This window comes from Anolis carolinensis, chromosome 1 (assembly GCF_035594765.1).
Source record: "Anolis carolinensis isolate JA03-04 chromosome 1, rAnoCar3.1.pri, whole genome shotgun sequence".
In the NCBI taxonomy this organism is placed as follows: Eukaryota; Metazoa; Chordata; class Lepidosauria; order Squamata; family Dactyloidae; genus Anolis; species Anolis carolinensis.
Window position 1 is genome coordinate 266419213 of NC_085841.1, and position 22299 is coordinate 266441511.

General features: G+C 42.5%; 1 protein-coding gene across 1 annotated transcript in view; it reads left to right on the forward strand.

The window, feature by feature from the left end:
• Nucleotides 1–10680: 10680 nt before the first annotated feature.
• The window catches only part of syt8 (synaptotagmin 8), a 55791-nt gene continuing 44172 nt past the window's right edge, over nt 10681–22299 (forward strand). Inside the window, exons 1-2 of the mRNA XM_008108068.3 lie at nt 10681–11375; nt 19194–19325. Of these exons, the coding sequence (XP_008106275.2) occupies nt 19211–19325 (115 nt within the window). The 5' untranslated portion in view covers nt 10681–11375; nt 19194–19210. The remainder of the gene's footprint in view (nt 11376–19193; nt 19326–22299) is intronic.

The window sequence follows — 22299 nt, forward strand, 5'->3', positions numbered from 1 at the left end:
CCCAGACCTCTGGATCTCGGCAGTTGCCTTGGACAAAGCAAAGGATTTTAAAAAAACTTACTTTAATCAAAAGAAGGAGACCTTCAGAAGAAAAATGTCTTCGAGGATGGGATGTGTATGTTTTTCTTTCAAAAGGATGGAATGTTTTTAAAGTAATGTTTAAAAAACTATTTGGTTACAGTGTTGGGTAACAGTATTTACTGTCTTGTGTTCTGACATCTAGCCAGGAGGTGAAATTCTTTTGCAATCTGTAATGACATTCAAACTTATTACTAAAGGTGGTCCAATCCGCATCTTTCACCCTGTTTATATTCCCTGTAAATTCCAAAGCTGCTGACATAGATGGTTCCTCTGGAACTCTAATGCCATCTAACTATATACCACATTTTATTTGATTTTGGAAGCTAAGCAGGGTCAGGGATGATTAGCTTTTGGATGGGAATCAAAGAATCTCCAGGAAGAAGCAGGAAAGAATCCTGTGTCAGGCTCTGGAGTTAGATCATATGATCTGACCAGCTAGTCAGATCATATTGATCTAGATCAGTGGTTCTCAACCTGTGGGTCCCCAGGTGTTTTGGCCTACAACTCCCAGAAACCCCAGCCAGTTCACCAGCTGTTAGGATTTCTGGGAGTTGAAGGCCAAAACATCTGGGGACCCACAGGGTGAGAACCACCGATCTAGATCATAGCTTTATAAACTGTGGGTCGCAATCCCATTTGGGGTTCCCTAAATGAATTTTGGGGGAGGGGGGTCACAATAATGTGTGGCTGTTTTAGACATTGACATGAATCTGTTAGCAAGCCGCCCTGAGTCCCTTCGGGTGAGAAGAGTGGGATATAAATGTGAGAAATAAATAAATAAATAAACTACTTGCAGCAAATGCAAATGCTTCAGCCTCCAATTGAGGCTGCAAACCAAGTATACGAGCATGGCATGAAAAATGTTGAAGATGTACGTCGCCCAGTATAAATTATTCAACCAAGACTTCATTCTTTAAGTAAAAATAAAGAATTAAAGCACACCCATCTCATTAATACGAAAATGTGCTTTTATCTGTCTATATATACCAGTGAAAATATACGTCTATGTTTGTACCACAAAGGCTTCTATATGTACCAAGTTTGGTCCAGATCCATCAAGCCATATAGAATATTTAAAAAAACAAACAAACATATATATTGTCATTTCTTTATCAATAGATAGATAGATATGCCCAGGTCCATGTAAACGTTTCTCTGGTGAAAAGGGGTTTTGAATGGAAAACGTTTAAGAAGCCCTGGTCTAGATCACAGTGGGCAACTATGGGACAACATAGAGTAGTACATGTTTTAAATAGAAAGGGATGTAAACAGTGTGGCTTGTTCTATTCTGAACACGCATCAGATTTAAATGGAAAATATGAGATTTTTGAAACTGGGACACTGCAGAGTGGAGTGTCAGAGGTGTGGACTTTAGTTATTTTGTCAACTGAAATGCATAAACACACACATACACAGGATTCAGACCACCACTGTATGCCCTGACTATATATATATATATATATATATATATATATACACACACACACACACATATTAAAAAATGAAAGTTCACAAAGTGATTCCAGAAGGAAGTGGAGTTGTGTTGGTTATGACCAATCATGTCATAGCTGCTCTGTCTGATTGCTATCTGTGGCATTTGAGGAACCAGATTCCACATACCAGCCACAATGCAGAGAAGTCACACACCAGTTAAAAATAGAATCAAGGGTTTATTCTAAAATTTCCCCTTTTCTAATACAAAAAAGCCAAAGGCTTGTACCCAGGGCCGTAGCCAGAAAAATTTTTTTGGGGGGGGGGCAGGCTGTTGAACCCCTGGCACCCCTCACCCCGCTACAAACCTGTCAATATCTGTTTGAGATAGTGCCTGGAGGGACTCTTAATGTTTTGTGTCTCATAGATTTAGCATGGGGATTTGGTTAACCAGTTAAAATTTATGAGTAAACCAGGTTTTTTTATCAATTGTGAAATTCTAGCTTTTCAAAAGACAACTCGGCAAGGTGGCACTACCTGGAGGAATCCTCCACCTTGTGTGACTGTGGAGCTGAACAAACAACTCAGCATATGTATGCTTGCCCACAATGCCCTGCCTCATGTACAGAGGAGGAGTTGTTTAAAGCTACAGACAATGCGGTTGCTGTTGCCCGCTTTTGGTCCAAAACTATTTAGTTGCTTGTGATTTCTTTTTTTTTTCTTTTTTTCCCCATTATTTGAAATGTATTTGTTGTACAATGCTTTTGACACAAAATAAATAAATAAGCTTTTCAAAAAAAAAAAACAGCACGCATACACACACACACACACACACAGTAGATTCTCACTTATCCAAGCTAAATGGGCCAGCAGAACCTTGGATAAGCAAATATCTTGGATAATAAGGAAGGATTAAGGAAGGGACTAAGATCCCTTACCCCTGATAGAGAAAACAAACAAAGATTGATTTGGATCACATAGAGAGTCAGAGAATGGAATCATAAATCGGCTGGTTGTTGGGCAGAGGAAGGAGTGTCTCTTCCCTTCGCCCAGCACCCGGCGTGGCGAAGGAGCGAGCGAGCAGGTGAAGAGGGAGGGCCTTTGCGGCCTTCCTCCTTCATTCGCCCACCCTCTGTGCCTCGGCTCCTTTGCCACACTGGGGCCGGCAGCACCAGCACCCAGCATGGCGAAGGAGTGAATGAGCGGGTGAAGAGGGAGGGCCTTTGCAACCCCCCTCCTTCACTCGTCCGCCCTCTGTGCCTCGGCTCCTTTGCCATGCCAGAGCCGGCAGCACCAGCGCCCGGCATGATGAAGGAGCAAGCGAACGGGTGAAGGGGGAGGGCCTTTGCGGCCCTCCTCCTTCACTTGCCTGCCCTCCGTGCCTCGGCTCCTTCGCCATGCTGGAGCCAGCAGCACCAGCACCCATCGTGGTGTAGGAGCGAGAGGGAGAGAGAGCCCACCCTCCGTCCCTCGCTCACTCACCCGGCTGGGTTCTGGCAGCACCGGGATCTGGCGGGGTGAGGGGGGGGAGGGAGAGGAATTTGGCTTGGATAGTACAGACACTCGGATGAGCGGGGCTCGGATGAGCGGGGGCTCTACTGTATATATATATAAAGCAAAGCAGCCATGTTAGCAAAATAGTGGGGAGGAAGAGAGCAAGAGGAGGAGAATCTTGCTCACTGACATCTTGTAACTGCCAACATGCTGGCACAAAAGTGGAAGGAACCTATGCACTATGGTAGGTAGCAGGATAGGGAACTATTTGTTTTTTATCATCATTAGCTAGTGATGGGAAAACCATGGGGGAAGGGAGGCAAACTAGCAGTGGGATGCATACGTTGGTTTATCTACTTCATATGATAAAGTCCTTCCACTTTTTCTCCCTTACTTGCCTGAAGAAATATGCTTGTTCCTGAGTAAAGCCCACAAACATTTCTTACAGTACATTTCCTTATCTTACTGTACAAAATATGTCTAACTACTGAGCAGGGCTGTAGATGACAGGCTGACTAAGAGGTGTCCCATTCATGGAATCATCATAAATGGAAGTTATCTTGCTGGCGGTTAACAACAAATACTTTAGAATAATGCCTAGTTAAATCACAGGTCCTCCAGTAATGGGGTATTGTAATTCGTGGCTTGGCAATTACAATATTCCTACAGTAGAAACATTGTCTTCTATGTGGAGAATAATGGGATTCTGTGAAATAAACGAACCCAAAATGCATTACAAAAGAATAGTATTGTGTTTTATAAATGGTTTGGAAGGGTTTTTGGTTAAGTGAATGTCCCATTTTTTCCTAAAGGATGTGTCATGCCCATGGGGTCCCATTTACACTGCCAGAAACTGGATTATAGGGCAGTGTAAATGGAACCTAAGACACTATGGTGTTTCTCTACATTGAGCTGTTCTGGGGCCCCATCTACACTCCTATAGGGCAGTTTCAAAATGCATTGAACTGTATTATATAGCAGTGTAAACTCATATAATGCAGTTCAGTGAAGTTAAACTGCATTATGTGTAGATGGGGCCTGGATTTTATCTGCCCTGCTGTTGGTGCTTCAGGGGAAAAACAACGCCCAGAGGCCTTTTACCTGGAATGCTATTTGCATTACTCACTGACTTCATTGCCAAATAGAAACAGGGCAGACCTGCTCTTGAAGAGATGGAACATTATTGATGTGGAAGTAACCCTGGCAGCCACACAAAAATACTTTCTGGCCTGGTGTTTATTACTTCTTCATTCCAGTATGCAGTGAATAAAAAAGGCAATCCTGGCCAACTTACATGTAGACATATATCACAAATTAGCCCTTATTATTTCAAGCTGCCTTGTTGTGCCAAAGCAAATTTGTTTTGGAATTGTTATGTCAAAAGTGGAATTCCATTGTTTTTCAAAATAAATCTCTAAACCCTCTCTCAAGTCTGTATTAATTCTTGATCACAATTACCTGTAGGTGATAATGCCATTTCTGAGAACTAGGTGAACACCTGATCAGGGCCGGCCGGAGATATTTTTTGATGTGAAGCGGGGGTGCTGAAAAGCGCCCCCGCCACCGGCGCCCTGGCCCCGCCCAGCGTGCCCTGGCCCCGCCTCCCACGCTGCGTGGGAGGCGGGGCCAGGGCGAATAGTGAGGGGGCGGGGCCAGAGTTGGCCCCGCCCCCCGCCCAGCGTGCCCTGGCCACGCCTCCCACGCAGCGTGGGAGGCGGGGCCAGGGCACGCTGGGCGGGGGGGGGGGCAGAGTTGGCCCCGCCTCCCACGCTACCCCCGCTCGCCCGTCTGGCCTTTTGTAGCAGGCCAGACTTCAGCGGAGGTTCCTCCAGGCCGCAATCGCGGCCTGGAGAAACCTCCGCTGAGTCTGGCCTGCTACAAAAGGCCAGACGGGCGAGCGGGGGTAGCGTGGGAGGCGGGGCCAGCTCTGACGCCGCTCCCCCCCCCGCCCAGCGTGCCTTGGCCCCGCCTCCCACGCTGCGTGGGAGGCAGGGCCAAGGCACGCTGGGCGGGGGGGGGGGAGCGGCGTCAGAGCTGGCCCCGCCTCCCACGCTACTCCCGCTCGCCCGTCTGGCCTTTTCTAGCAGGCCAGACGGGCCAGGGCGCACTGGGCGGGAGGCGGGGCACCGTCAGGGCGGTGCCCCGCCTCCCGCCCAGCCTGACGGCGCCCCCCCGGCCTGCGCCCGAGGCGGCGGCGTCAGGTGCCTCATTAGTGGGGCCGGCCCTGCACCTGATGCAAATCCTCAGTTTTTTACTTCAGTTGAGAATAAGCCTGAGATATTTGACTAATGCTTTCTTGAATCCCCCTTCTCTTCAGTGTTATTGATTTAAAAGAGTGGTGCCCCCCCATCCAAATTAATATGGACGCATGATTACATAGGGCAACCATGTGCCACATTTGGCTCTTGAAATGTTGTTGGATTGTAGTTTTCATATAGCCACTGATCAATGTTTCAAGGTGCATCCAGACAGCACCTAAAGTGCGTGCCCTCTCATGTTTTCCCCTGGGGCGTCCAAACGACACCTCAGGTAAAAACTAATTCCTTTGGCATAAAGCAGGAAAACATGTAATTTGTTAGCTGGAAAACCTGGATCTTTCAGAAGACCCGGATTTTTCAAGGTGCAGCCGCTGTGTGGATGGGGACCATAGATCGCATCACGTGACTTCCGTTGCTCATCTACACACCTGTCTCCTGGAGCCCCAGAAACCCGAGATAGCCCCCACCCCCTCCCAAACCCCTCCAGAAAAGCCTTTAAAACAGAAAACAACTTACCTGGCTGCCATGCCCCATACTCCGGAGCTCTTCTGTCACATACAGAGCCGGCCCTAGGTATTTTTCAAGTGTAGGTGAACAGAATTTTGGCGCCCCCCCCCCAACCCAAGCACTGAAAAATAAATGCGTTGGATAAGCGAAAATGTTGGATAATAAGGAAGGATTAAGGAAAAGCCTATTAAACATAAAATTACATTATGATTTTACAAATTAAGCACCAAAACATCATGTTTTACAAAAATCAATAGAAAAAGCAGTTCAATACATGGTAATGTTATGTAGGAATTACTATATTTGCAAATTTAGCACTAAACATTGAACAGGGATATAGGGCAGTGTGGACTTAGATAACCCAGAGAGCCCTCAGTATTAAAAAAAACTCTAAATCAGGACAATAATAACAATAAAGAACAACACTCTGAAAACAGAAGAAATCCAGACAGTAAACAATCAGGGACAGCTAACACCTCCCAAAAAAAGATTCTTCCAGGCAAGAAGAAGCCAGGCCTTGAAGCCACAGGGCCATTAAATGCTAATAAAGGTGATTAATTACAACATTCACACCTGCTTCAGAGAAGAGTTCTTTCTCCCACCCTGGACCTTCTTCAGATATATAAACCCCACATACCTAGCTTCCAAGTTCCCACAGTCCTCACAATCTCTGAAGGCCCCAAAAGTGGGCTCGCATGGTGCGAAGGTGGGATCGTGCCTGCTGGAAGGCCCAACGCGGGCACCGGGAGGCCCAGCGTGGCCGCCGGAAGGCCCGAAGGAGAAGGAGGCGTAGAGTGGTGCCCTCCTCCCAGGATGGTGGCGCCCCCGGGACGATGGCGCCACAGGCAAGTGCCTAGTTCGCCTTATGGTTGGACCGCCTCTGGTCACATAGAAATGATACGCCAGGAGAAGGAGGGGGGGGGATGAAAATCGCTCCTACCCTCCCCCCTTTCTCCGGACACGTCATTTTTACATGCCAGGAGAGCTCCGGAGAAAGGGGAATGGTGACCAGGTAAGTTATTTTCCTTTAAAAGGCTTTTCCGGGGGGGGGGGGGGGTAGTGTCCCGGTGGACCCCCCTCCCCCCAGGAAAGTTCAGATGTTGAGGGGAGGTGTCTGGACTTCAGTCCAGGCACAATCACGTTTAAGAAACGTCATTGCACTCCATGTCACTGAAGTGATTCAACATGGGCAAATTTGACAGATCTCATCCCATGTGGTTGCTCCCCCCACCCATTTTCTTCAGCTGCATAGTGATTCCTGAGCTCAGAAGATGATCTCTGCCATCTTCTCTCCCCCATTCCCCCATTTCTAGATACTTCAGAAATACTTCCCTGATAAGACATCATGGATGCAGAGAGGAAATCCTCCTGCACTATCTGATGAGCTCAATTATACATTGTTTCCTTTCTGTATTACAGGTGTTTAGAAATGGGGGGGGGGGCTGCATGGGATACCATCTTTGGTCTGTATCTCAGAGACCTGACTGGATGAGAAAGGAGAGTGCTAAACTTTTTCAATTCTGCCTGCCAGATTTTTCTGTGCAGCAGCAGGCGAGACCTCAAGGGTGAAGAGGCAGTGTTGCCATGATTTATCATGATTCCGTCCCCCTGACAGGTGCCTTTTCCAACAGTCTGCAGTTTCTGAATATATACACACACCTAAGATTGGGTAGCCAGGACAAAATAGGGATTCTGCTAGTTAGAAGGAAAACCTCTTTGGAAGGAAGAATGCTTGTTGGAGGACAATGCCCTCATCTCTCCTCCACAAGAGATAAATGCCTGAGAAGAAGCATGGAAGAGCTCACTATTTTCCTTCTTGGGGACCTCACTATGTTTCAAATGTAGTCATGATAACAGAGAACATTTTTAAAAGCCCCTTTTAAACTATGGAATTAAAATCCATATATAATTTGAGAGACTTCTGAATTGCTCAGGAATCCTCATATCCCATTCCACCCACACAAAATACACTGAAAACCTTGATGTCCCTATGCAGCATGGTCCTCAATCTGGTTCCTCCTGAAAAACCCTGACTTCAATTTATTCTTCATTTGTGCCTACATAAACACTGGTGCATTCTGGGCTCAGTTGAACATGAGATGTTACCATTTAATCCTGTCCCTCCGATTAATTTTTATGTTTGTGTTGCCTGTGCAACTTCATGGAGACAATCCTGATAACATAGTCAGATAAGCTCAGCTGTCATTAACACATGAAGCTGCCTGCCTTATACTGAGTTATGTGGTTAATCCTTTTAGCTCAATGTTGTCTATACCATGGTTGACCCAAGTCAGAGTCATTCCTGAAATGTAGGAGTAAATGCTGCCTGTGCTGCAGGTCACGTTGTATGAGATCCAAGGCCAGTTAAGCTTGGCTCCTCCTTGGCAGTAAACGATGGAAATAATAAATCAAACAACCAGCAAGTTTGCCACATTTTCATGACCACTAAATCAGTTGTCCATCTCACACTGCCTAGTATCAAGGTGTAACTCTGGAACCCCTTTTCACTACTTGTTTGTAACATTATGGGCCCTTCTGCACTTACTTAATGACCCCTGACTTTCAGTCCCCATCCCCTCCCACAACCCTGAGCTTTCCCTCAGTGGGTGGCTAGATGTCATCCCAAGACAACCAAAGGTATCCAGTCCCCCCACACTCCCATTTACCCCCCCCCCCCATTTAACCAAAGAGTCTGTCCGCAGCGCAGGCCCCTTCATAGAATACTCCAGATGCTTGGAAATGACACATCAGGAGGTGCTGTGTCATTTTCAAGCACCAGGAGTACTCTATGAAGAGGTCTGCACTGCTGGCAGGCCCCTCCAGTAAGTTTTGTGGAGAATGGAGGTCTGGGGGGAGGGGTTGTTGCCAAAGTAGTTAAAGTGGTATCTTAGTAGAATAGCATGAAAGGGCCCCTGGTCTACACTGATGTCTTTAGCAGAAACCTTTCCCATCTAGTGTTGTTGCCTCTTTAAACTGCAGATACAAGGGACTAACCTGGTACTCTGGTACTCCAGGTTTGGAGAATCACTGACCATTGGCCAAAGTGACTGAAGCTCCTGGGAGTAGAAGTTCAAAATGCCTGGAGGACCAGAGTTTGGGAATCGCTGCTCTAGTGGCTCTACCATTGAGCTACTATGGCCTATTCTCACTGAAGTCTTCGCTTACCAAAAAGCACATAGTGAAGTCATGGAAATTTTAGAAATCCTGTACATGTATTCCCATGTACAATTAGATTAATATGGGAACATTTAAATTAATTAATACTTAATTTAAATTAATATGGGAACATTAATATGGGATCAAGCTTTCCAGGTGGTGATGCTGGTGGCACCAAGAGGGGCATGCGTTATACTTTAAGAACTGAACAGGATACTGGAATCGTGTCTTTCATACAACCGGTTTATTTCTTAATGCTTTCCAGTTTATCTGAACTTCTTGTATAATCCTTATGGAGAATTGTACTGCCACTGTCTCTGAAGAAAATATTATGTGCTTGACTTCTTTGAAAATAACTTTTATAGTTCCTCATAGGACGTCAGTTGTCAAAGGGTGTGCCTCCCACAAGGAGCATTTGTGGTTAATGATTAAACTACTTTTTAGTAACAGGCTTTGTTCCTTTACTCTGCACATGGAAAGTGAATCACCAGGTAGAACATTATAAAGAGACTCAGCCGAAAAAGAAACTGAGAGATATATATTCAAAATTACAGTGGTGTATTTCTCTGCAGAGGGGAAGGTACAGTGTTCCTTCTCTACTTCGTGGTCCACTTTTAGCGGATTCACTGTTTCATGGTTTTTCAATCATCTCTAAAAGACTATTATAAATCATAAAAAAATTACAGCCTAAGGAAGGGAGGGAGGAGAAGCCAAAGGGAGAGAAAAGGAGCCCAAGCGGCAACGGGAGGAGAAGGAGGCGATTTATCAACACATGATTGGTTGATAAAGACTTAAAATAGTCTATAACTACTAAAATAATGTATAAATATTAAAATAAATATAGTGTCCCTACTTCACGGTTTTTCACTTATTGTGGCTGGTCCTTGAACATAACCCCCGTGATAAGTGAGGGAACACTGTATACCCAGTATTTTATTATTCACACTTTTAATTTGCCAGTTGTACTTTGTTGAACAGAATCTTGGTGTTACTCTGGACTCGCATGCGCATAACCAATATTCTGTTAATGTAACATCAGACAATGGTTTGCAAATGTTTTGGACTTCAACTCTCACAATTCTTAGCAGCCAGTAAATTGGCTGGGATATCTGCTAGATAAACTTGGGCAATTGACTCGTTCTCAGTTTCAGAGGAAGGGAATGACAAACCCTCTCTGAACAAATCTTGCCAAGTAAATCCCATGACTGGTTCACCTTAAGGTTGCCATAAGTCAGAAATACTTGAAGTCACACAACATAAAATGCAAATCCCATGATTCCATAGGATGTGGAATCACAGTGCTATAATAGTATAGTGTGACAAAACCCAGTGTCGTGTGATACAAAATTCATTTCACTGTGTGTCAGGTTGCTTTGAGATATGCGTACCATCTTCTGAAGTTGTATTCACTGAATGGCCATACACACGTGAGCCCAAACTAATCCCAAGATTTTGTCTCAGTGTATGGCTGTGCAGTGTGAAATGGCCCATTATCTCAGACAACAAGGTTGTACACAGATATCCAATAGAAATGAGAACAACTAGGAAGACGAAAGAACCTTTTCATTTTAGAATATTCAAATTAGGGGGGCATTTTAGGGAATTATAATATCAAAAGGAATAAATGTATTAATATTTAGGAAACAGTTATAAGTATCTATTCATTGTGGTATTCACTACCTAAGATGTAATGGCATCCAGTTTAGTCAGCTTTACAAGGGAATTAGAGGAATTCAGGAAGAGTTAGACAGTAGGAGCCAGTGTGGTGTAAGCATCAGACTATGACTCTTGAGGACAGGGTTCAAATCCCTACTAGACCATGAAAACCTACTAGGTGATCAAGAGGAGTATGCTTGCCATAGTTTTCCAAATGGGATTCTGTTGTATAAAACCACTGAAAATGTGATTTTTTTTGAAGATTTCATAATTATTTCAATCATTTTTTAAAGACAAAGACAACTGAAAGATGTTGAGAAAAGGCAAGAGGAACAAAAACGAGTTTGGAACTTCAAAAATACTTTGCACCCGCAGAAGGCCCTATGCGATGGGCACAACCTGACATGTGAATACACACATCTATTGACTCAAGTTAAGTTTCTGAGGCATTTCTGATGTCCATTAATTTTCTCCCTAGGTTCTGGAAGCCACATCACATTGGGAGTGTCTAGAGATAACTGGTATGAGTCTGTGTGTAAAGGTACATAACGTAAGAACTGAGGTGGGGCTATTCCCTTCAGTCTAGTTTCTCAGTCCACAAAGAAGAATTTCCGGTTTAGTATGTGCTTTACATGAAAAAGACAGCCAATTCTTGCCACTGGGGATTAGGTTCAGCATGTTGGTTTAGGGTCAGCAGACTAAGCTATGATGTACTCCACTCAGGGAAGTGGAATTGTTCAGAATCAGGAAGAAGGATTCTGCTGAGAGATGTGACAAAGAAAACCTAAAGAAGTAAGTGGTCTTGCTAACAGTTCAAATGGCACTTGAATTATTTTTTTTTAAAAGGCACTTGTTTAACCTTGTTAGTTGTTACAGAAGTTATGACATACTACTTTAAAAGATTGCAAATGATCTTTTAAAAAGCCAATATATAAATAAGGAGGTGGCGGGAACAAAATGTATTAACACTGGCTTTAAAGACAGATTGATCTTGAGGAAAAGGTTTTCAGAAATATGTTGTACTGTTTCTGTCTGTTGGTTTTCTCTTTCAAAATGGGTGTGCTTTCAGTTTCTTTGCATCACACTATTTTAACTTTTGCATGATGAGTACTTTTAGCTGCATGTGTTTTTTTCTAAGCTGAGGGAAAGGCAGGCTATAAATAAATATATGATAAACTAAGTTAAGAAGGCAATATATTCAGATGATTTGAGACAACCCTCATATGTACCTCTATCCTGCTTTCCTTAAAGTCTGAATTAGCATTGCCTATGTTTTGAAATGTTAATGATTTTTAATGAGCTCTTTCCACTTGCTTATTATTTGATGGCTTGGTCAAATGAATTATTCTTTTAAAAATTACTGTCTACTATGTAAAGGGCTGCTAAATTTGTAAGACAGCTAAATTTGTGAACTGGGTAGTTCCTCCTTCCTTTGACATATTTTTCATATACTTTTTTTTTAAAAAAAAATTATTTTCCAAACTTGTGAACTGCAGACATAGGCATAGACTTGGACAAACCAAACAAAATTAAAAACACAAACACTAACAAGGACTGTGATAAACCGGGGAGGGGGTTAGGGGATAAGAGAAAATAGGGGGTGGGGGGCTTAGGAGGTAGGGGAATGGAAGGGAGTAGGGTAAGGTAAGAGTTGGGATGTGGAATAAACATGTAATGTACATGGTGGAAAAAAAGAGAAAAAGAGAAAAAGGGTTGTATAAATAAAAAGAAAGAATAAAGGAAAAAAAGGGAAATATAAAGGATATATATTAATATCACTTATTATAACAAAGAGGAAAAACTAGTAATAATAAAAAGACTTCCATCCATTTGCATGGTGTGAGTGTACAAAGTTCATTTCATCTCAAGTCAATTTTTCTGTCTTTATTATTGCAGGCGTTGCCTTCTTTCTTATATCGGAGTTGTTCTTCTTCTCAGAATTCTTCTGTTGTGCCTTCAAATTAGAATTTTAATTTTCTTATCCTTTAGATGATTTTAACAGGTTCCCAGTTCATTTGCTGTTTTGGTCTACCCTGATCATTGGATATTAAATATGTTAGTTTGTCCATATTTGTGATGACTCATGGGCCATGTAGTCCTGTTCCTAGTGCTGTTGTGAATGATGAAGAGGAAAACTTGGGTTTTCCACCATTTCAGCCAGAAAAGGAACTATCCCAGCCAGAAATTGAGCCTTTGCACCTGCAGGAGGCTTGTCTTCCAGAAATCTGCCAAACAAGCCCTGAGTCGAGTTCTCCCCCTTTTTCGCGCCGTAATTATTATCTCCAGCAAAAAGGAGTGCAACAAGCTAATCGCAGGAGTTTGAGAATTGCAGCAAAGCATTCAGATGATTAAGCCTGCTGCCATGAGAAATTTTAGGGAGTCATACATCTGGACACAGAGATTGACTTTAGTTTCTGATTCCCCAGAGAAGTGTTCTCTGGTGGGAAAACGAGGCCTATTTAGGTTCCTTGCTCCCGAAGGAATCTTGCGGAGTCAATTCGTCAGCTACCGGAGCAGCGTGTGTGGACAGCTACTCCTGCTTTCAAGCCTTTGTTCCTGTTCCAAGCCTTCGTTCTCAGCCTTGTTTTCTCCCTGGATCTTGCCTTGTTTCCCGGACCTCGCCAAGTAATTACCACGGATCTTGTTCTTGCTCCTTGTTTCCTTGTTGCCTTGAATCAAGCTTTGTGTGCCAAGAATCAAGTTATTTCCTAGCCTTGCTCAAGTTCATGGACTAAAGGACCTTGTCATCTCCCCTCACTTGCTTGGCAAGTGAGTGTTTCGGTTATTGGATTACAACTTTGGACCTTAATATTTCATATTGGACATTGCTTTTTTGGACTAATTTTGACCTTTCCTGAAAGGTCTACTTCTGGACTATTTCCTATACTTGTTTTTATTAACTTTATATATTTCCTTAATAAAGATATTAGATAGAATCTGGCCTCTGTGTATGGTTATTGGTGCTCTGCAGCCTGGGTCGTGACAATATTCATAATTTCTAGTACCTTGTTTATCCAAGAGTCAATTTCTGGGATTCCTTTCTCTCTCCATTGTCTAGCATAGATCATTCTGGCAGCTGTTGCTAAATAATTGACTAAAGTTTCCTTATTTTATCGTTTTCCATATCCATCATACCTAGAAGGAAGTATTTAGGGTCTAATTTAATCTAATTTAATGTTTTTAAATGTTTGGCGGATTTCTTCCTGATTTTTAAGACTGTAATTTCCTTTTTCTTTTCTTAAGACGTCTTTGTAACTTGGCCAGATTTCTCCTCCTAACTCTTTCCTTTGAAACGCGTCCACAGGAGATATCCATAGGGGCGTTTTTGTGTAGAATTTCCTTTTGTATTTTTCCCACACCTTAATTAGGGAAGAGTGGATGAAATGGTTCCCAAAACCCTTTTCTGTTGTTCCTTTTGCATACCAAATGTAGGCATGCCATCCTTTCCTTAGGTTAGCTCCCTCTAAAGTTAGTAGTTTTATGTTTTTTAAACTCGTCAAGTCTCTTGTCCACATCAGTTTTAGATGGATCGATAAGAGTCATAAGATGCATAAAGAAAAAGATCTTTCAAAAATGGGATTTGGCCAGGAAATATTTGTATGGTCTTCCTTTTCCAGATGCTGTTAGAAAGTAGAGGAGATAAACTCTCAAATTATGCATGTATGCACCCCGTATTAACTTATGCAGCAAGTATAGTAAACCAGGTGGGGCATCATACAATAAGTTAAATGGAATCACATACATATAAATTACAGCTTTATTGAAAACCAGACTGCAGGAATTTCAAAGTAGAACATCTCAAAAACATAGCAACTCAAAGGAGTAAGAGGTGGAGCATTGCCTCTTAACACAGGAAGGCAAAGCTGATTTAATAGATGTCTAATCTATACTTGATCAGTTATCCTCCCTTCTAATTTGGTGTCATCTGCAAATTTGATAAGCATGCCTTTTATTCCACCATCCATATAAATGACCTAGATAATAGAATAGAAGGCACGCTCATCAAATTTGCAGATGACACCAGATTGGAAGGGAGGGTAGTTATTAATACTATAGAAGACAGGATCAGAATTCAAAAAGAGCCTGACAGGCCAAATCTGAATTTCAACAGGGAAAAGGTACAACATCTAAGCAGGAAAAATAAATTGCACAAATATAGGATAAATGACACCTGGCTTGAAAGTAATAAATGCAAAAAACCACAAGCTAAATATGAGTCAACCATGTGATGTGCCAGTCAATTCAACAGTACCAATCAAAACACTACAATTCTGGACTTGGAGCCCCCGGTGGCACAGTGGGTTAAACCCTTATTCTTGCAGGACTGATGAATTGAAGGTTGGGTTGCTGACCTGAAGGTTGCTGGTTCGAATCCAACCCGGGGAAAGTGCAGATGAGCTCCCTCTGTCAGCTCCAGCTTCATGTGGGGACATGAGAGAAGCCTTCCACAAGGATGGTAAAAAGATCAAAACACCAGAGCATTCCCTGGGCAATGTCCAATTCTCTCACACCAGAAGCAGTTTGCAGTTTCTCAAGTTGCTCCTGACATGAGAAAAAAATTCTGGACTGCCATATCAGGAAAGTGGTGTCCAGACTGAGGGAAGTAATGGCCTGATCTCACTGTGCTCACTGTGTCCACTGTGGGCACCACAGTTCAAGAAAGGTATTGACAAGCTGGAACGTGTTCAGGGACAGGTGACCAAGATGATCAGAGATCTGGAACCTAAGCCCGACAAGGAATGGCTAGGGGAGCTGGGTATGCTTAATTTGGAGAAGAGAAGGCTGTGAGGTAACATGATAAGGTAAAGGTAAAGATTTCCCCTGACGTTAAGTCCAGTCATGTCTGACTCTGGGGGTTGGGGCTCATCTCCATTTCTAATTCGAAGAGCCGGCGTGGTCCGTAGACACTTCCAAGGTCATGTGGCCAGCATGACTGCATGGAGCACCGTTACCTTCCCACCGGAGCGGTACCTATTGATCTACTCACATTGGCATGTTTTCGAACTCCTAGGTTGGCAAGAGCTGGAGCTAACAGCGGGCGCTCACTCTGCTCCCGGAGTTTGAACCTGCGACCTTTCAGTCTGCAAGTTCAGCAGCTCAGTGCTTTAACACACTTTGCCACCGGGGCTCCTGGTAACATGATATCTGTTTGTAAATATCTGAAGGAATCTCATGTAGAAAATGCAGCAGGCTTGCTTTCTGCTACTCCACAGACTAGAACACAAATCAATCAATTCAAATTGCAAGAAAAGAGACATCACCTAAGCATTAGAAAGAACTATTTTACTCTAAGGCTGGTTTGACAGTAAAAGAAATTGTTTCAGAGGATGATGGGCTTTCCACCTTTGGTGGTCTTTAAGCAGAAGTTGCATGGGCATCTTTCAGGGGTGCTTTATTTGTGTTTTCCTACATGGCAGGAGTTGGACTAGATGGCTTCTAAGAACTTTTCCACTCCTATGATGTGTGTGTGTGTATGTATATATATGTGTGTGTCTATATCTATATCTATACATATCTCTCAGCAGTTTCCAGCAGAAGGGGAATTTAGGGTCTGAGTGAAAACCTGAACTCTAAAGTACAATAAATTAAATAAGATCAAAAATTTATTTATGATCCCAAGACTTTGTTTTTCTTTCTCATCAGGTTTTGTCAGATGTTGCCAGTTTCTTCTACTTTAAAATGTACAGATTCTTATGTGAATACCTTCACAGGGCATATTTGGTTTTAGCTGTGAAAGTTTTAGTTTTGTAATCCTATTGAGGAGTCAGTCATACAAGTCTGCATTGTCATGTACTGGTTGGATGCCAATGCAATTGTATACTGTCATGACATCAACTGTTTAGGTTTTCCTTATGCCTTTCAGAAGGAACTGCCATGCCTTCATGAGATTCTGCTTTTAAAATTACTAGACTGTGCAGTTCAATGTGAAGTAATAGAGCATATATTTTTTCTCCAGCTAATACAGGAGGGACAAAGTCTGGCATTGGAGTTATATGTGGTCTATGCTCTACTTCCCCAGATTCTTCACATCTTTTATGAGTAAAAAAAGGGTTAAATTCAGGAATCTGCAATGAACAGTATTTCATCTTCATGTAAGGGTTAAGGACTTTTTTCACTGTTTAATAATACCCTCCACCAAATTTTTCTGAACCATATATGGATATCTGTTCACTTCCAAGTTTTGTTTTTATGTGCAAGGCCTGGAGGGTCCCAATGATAGAAAACTGTCCCTCAGCCCACAATGCCCATTGGGATCTTGTGCTTCCTCTTCTGTTCTTAAAAGTAAAAGCAGACAAGGAATAAGAATTACATTTGTTTAATAACATCACATTTAACAGATGGCATACTCATTTCTGATCTGGCGCAACACCCAATAAATATTTAAATAGTGTTTAATTAGTTGAATGCAATTAATAAATGAGGGGTGAATGAGCGTTTTCATGGGCTTATAATCAATTATCACCAGATATACACCTGCTGACATTTGATACAGTCCAGGAACTGAAATATTGTAGTAGAAAACTCTGTGCTTAAAGTCACATCTCATTAAGCAAGAGGAGCCGGAGGAGCCAAACATTAGAATTTACTATATATCACCAGGTTAAAAAATTGAGGTTAAAAAAGTGGTACATCTGAGAATTGTGGGCATCCTAGGATCAGGAGCGGCAATTGAGAGAGTGAGAGGGAAGCTGATGGTGGAACAAAAAGAGCGAGGATGGGGAGGCAGCATCAGCATCAGGTGCAGAGTTGGGGAGGTTTTCCAGCATCTTACAATTGATAGGGTCCTAGATTTGATGAAATACAATAAACAAGCATCTTGTTAGAATTTCTATTAGGATTGTGGGATGTTATGAATCAGCTGGGAGGGTGGGAGTTGTTGCTGTTGTTATTCCTCCACTGAAGCTATAAAGATTTTCAAAAGGCATTTAATTGTGCATTAATTAAAAGTTGATGCTCATTGCTTTCTATCCATGTTTATAAGTGTTTTAAATCCTTACCTCTTGGAAAAGAAGTTGAAGAGGCTCTTTTTATCAAGGAAATCACACATTGCCACTTCCAGCTGCATTTCTTGATTATATTCAAACATGTTAACTCTCAGGATAAGTGGATATAGGGTGGGAGCCAAGATAAATAAGTGTTGCATCTACCACATTTATTTGGTGTGGCTCTTACATGAATGTGTTCCCAGGGAGGAGGCTAATCCTAACATTTTGTTCTGATTAAAAATGTGTAGCAAACAGTAGGAATACATGTAGAAGGAGATAGGCTTTCTTTTTTCTGAGGATAATGTTGCCCGTCTCATCTATTTTTTTTTTCTGCCCTAGTAGGGATTTGACCAAAGCTTGGGAAAACTACTTTCTTGGGCCTGAATCTCCCCAACTAGAGTTGACCCATTGAATCAATTGCTGAATGGTGAACTAATCCTTAGGTACATCTTGTTGATTCAAGGGCTCTCCACTATAACAATTAACAATAAGATACAGGTCTTTGAGTGCAACATCCAGAATCCTCCAGTCTTTGTGGACACATTGGTTGGGAGAGTCTAGAGTTGTAGCCCAAGGAAGTAACTTCAAAGCTTTGATAAGTACAGTAGTCTTTTTCTAAGGGAAATAAGAAGTGCCTCAGTTCTTGCCTCTACTGCTCTTTCTTTCTCTTTGCCTCTGTCATCTCCTTCTCCTCTGGAAGGAAAAAAAAATACCAACTTCATGCTGTTGAATTCCTCCATTTGTGAGGGAGAAACTTAGGTTCACCATGAAGACCCCACAACAACTTCTTGATGAAGCTAAGTTTTTCCCTCATAAATGCGGAAAATGAACAGCATGAGGTTGGTGGTTTTTCCCAGTGGAGGAGAAGGAGATGACAGAGGCAAAGGAAAAGGAAGAGTGGCATAGTCAGGTTTCTCCCTCACATGTGAGGGAAATGAACAGCATGGAGCTGGCAGTTTTGCCATCAATGAGAAGGAAATGACAGAGACAAAAAGAAAGGAACAGTGGCAGTGGCAAAAACTGAGGCACATTTTCTTTACTACCTCCCTCTTTCTCCAAAACAGCCAACCTAATGTTGAATTTTAACACAACCTGGAGCCAAAGTTTTCATATACAACCCTGAAAAAAAGTTCGACACTCTTTCAAATTTCAACCCCACTTCTCAATACTCCAAACTGAGTCTGCAATCTCCGAAGGCCACATTTCCAACTGAGACCAGCAATTCCAGTATCTGTTGGTGGTACCACCTTTGCCACAGGTCAGTTTGGTGCATAGAGAAAGGAAACGTGTAAAGGTAAAACACCTGGAAGATGGAATGGTGGGTTCTAACAGCTACTCTGCTGTAGCACTGGGTGTGACCGCCCTCTTTAAGGTTTAGGCTCGGAGCCTCTGTGAACCACACCAAATCCTAGTGAGGGCTGCCCCCGCCCCCAGACTACACATTGTGCAGGACTGCTCTAGCTGCTCAAAATGTGTTTTACCTATACTTTACATTTGGATAAGTCTGGATTCTGATGCTAAAATGGATTCTGAGATCAACGTAAGCTCTTATTATAATATACATTCAGCATGTGTGACGGTTGGTGATAATTACAAATAACCCATTCTTAATTTTTTTTTCCAGCTCACTTTTCTGGAGCCATGGCTAATGGAACGACATCTGGCACCACGGATGCTCCCAGCAGCCCCAGTAATTCTACAGTAACTAGTACAACCCAGCCAAGCTTCATTGAAAGCCTTATTGACAAAATTCCACGTGAGTAATTTCAAAAGGTAATGGGACAGGTTCAAGCTGAAACCTCCAGCCTGACTGAAAAGTCCCAAATTTTGATTTTGTTATTTAGGATCCTTTTTATTTATTTACACGATGTACAGATTCAGCATAGGCAGAGGCATTTTTGAAACACTCCACAAAAGCGATCACTGAAGTCCACTTTCTGTACAGAAAGCTCTCTAGCACACAGTAGTTCTTTTCACAGACTCCTAAATCACATTGTTCTTAACATGAAGGGTAATTAAGGGTAACGTATGCCTTGAACTCAGGTGATTTTCTTGTTCCAGACATTCCAATAAATTGTGTGGTTTCTATCATGAAAGAATTGGCCAGCTATTGGCTTGGGGCAAGAGGCATGCTACCGCTGTTTACATTGCCACTATTCTCTGTCTTGCCCTGTGATTGAAGTGACCCTCGGAGCTTGGCATTTGTGGCTTGTTTGGTGTCATGGAGAGCAATGTTGGCTGGTTTAGGCAAGCTCTACTGCTCTATATAAAGAGGGTTGCCATAGCCTTCTTTCTCAAATCCAGGCATCTAATTGGCAATTAGTCTAATTATCCAACTTACTCTGATTTGCATTCTGACTATGCAAGCTCAGTTCATTAACTGATGCATTTTTCCTTCCATTATGTTTTCAATTTCACACAATTTTTGTAGTTTCAGCTGATCTAAGAAAACCAGAATAGAATAGGATTTATAATGCTGAACTTGGAAAAAGGAAAATCTAAGTTCAGATTTCTGCTTGGTTAAGGCCCAGGTAAGGCCCAGGCCACCTTTGTCCCCTAGCAAACACACCTTTCAGAGTTGTTATTAGGATTAATAGGGAGAAGGGAGCCACATAAAGGGTTCATATACATTCCTAACAACAATAATACTTTGCACTTTCCAATAACAATAATATCTGCACAGGAATTTCCTGTATTTGCATTGGATCATTATTTCGTATTAACAATTTTTCATGCTAGGCCCCCTTCATGTGGGTCACAAAATACAGAAAGAAGTCAGTTGACCCTCCTGCCTGTGGTAGGCTGCCCCGTTGCTGTTGTAGCTAGAAGCGGGGTGGGGGTGGGGGGGCATCCTATGTCCCTGGGTTGCCTGAGCATGGGATGGCTGTTTTGCATAAGAACTGGCTGCAAATGTTTGCATTGCCATCATTCCGGGGAAAGCTCAAATCTTGCACCATAACCTGGGGTACAGCTACATCAAAACACACTGGGATCAACCCACAAGTGTTTTGTGACTACCCATGGACAGAATTGACCCCACACCAACCTAAACGGCCAGTGTAGATAGGGATATAGAAGGTGAGTTATAAGTGAGTTTAAATGTCCATATCATACTCCAAAGACAAATAACGATGGAATAAGTCTGTCAGAAAAGACTTTCATCTTTGCAATATCATTATTTTGTCCCTCAAATGTGAAGATGCAATCAAACATCATCCTTATTAAGTTTCTATCTACCTCACTTTTTGTTTTGTTTTTTCCTGGCTACTTCTTACCTTAGAATGGCATCATGAAGTGGCCACCTATGGGAGGAAAAGCTTTGGAGTAATGGATTGCATTGTTCCTTTTCTCCCTAATTTACTACATCCTTACTCTTCCCCTTCCCTTGACATAATGCCTGTACAATGCCTTGCTGTCTTGTTCTGGGCTGTGCTGTTACACCTCTTAATCCATTGCCTCCTTTTCTCATTTTATGCCACCACAACTTCCTTCCCTTGAACATTGTCTCTCCTCAGGGCGACCTCTTTTTGGTTCCTTGCATCCTGCTATCTCCCCCCTCTCTCACTTCACCTCACAGCCTACAATGTGTCCCTTCACTGTGTCTTGCCTTGCATCACCTGTACGAATTCCTCTCCCTTACCTTCTTCATTCTGCATGATCACAATGCATCCCCTTGCTTCTTGCATTCGACCATTCTCAATGGTCACTTTCCTTTTCATATAATCTTTCTTCTTCTCACCCCGCACCCTCATAATGTGACACTCTCTTTCTTCTTGTATGCTGTGGCCTGCACCACTTGTTCTGCTGACCTGTGACACATAAGCCACAGGCTTTCTTTTCCATTCATCCTCTTCAGTCATCATAATCCTGACTCTTTTTCGCCTTATGTAGTGTGAGCCATGTGCCCCCTGAACTCCCTGACTTTGCCTGTGCATTTATTGCTATTATTTTCAGCCACCCAGATTCGGACCCTGGAAACATTAGGCTTTGTGACAACTCCAAGTGATCACACTGTCTGATGATTCTGGAAGTTGTAGTCCAAAAACATAGCACTTCAACTTCTGCCTAGATCTTGGCTTTTTCCGTGCTCAGTTGCTCAACTTTCAGTTTCCAGTGATGCCTGCCTAGATATTCTTTCTTCGTAGCTTTAATCCTCTTTTAGGCAGCAGAACAGTTCTGGGAAGTTATGGTTGCTGACTGGCTATAATTGCTAAACAATAATTTCCCTGCGGGCTGCAATTATGGAACAATAGCAGCTGGGGGAAGACGTTTCCTTTGGGTGATTGTCATAGCAGATGAAAGTACATATCAAGAAACATGAAATGTAGTTACATGATAAGATTGGCTCTATGTTCCATTGCTGAATTGTTGGAGTATATGGCGTGTCTGTGTGTAGCAGTATCTGCTTGTCTCAAACCTGTCCAGTGTCCACTCAATGTGCATTGAAAATGCAAAGGCAGTCTTTCTACCTTGCATTTCTTTTTTAGTTTTTAAGAAAATTATTGTGTAAATGACATGTCGAATGTAAAAGAAAACAACTAAAGAAAATCAAATACACATAATACAGATATGCCGTTCCACCAACCCTCCACCCCCTTCCACTACCCATGACTTCTGGCACCACTCAGTGTGAAACTAATATCTCAAAAAGACCTACCTACCTTTATCTTTGCATTGATACATTTTCCTTGCGGCTCCTTTAAAGTCTACTTTTGTCTTCCTTTCTAAAT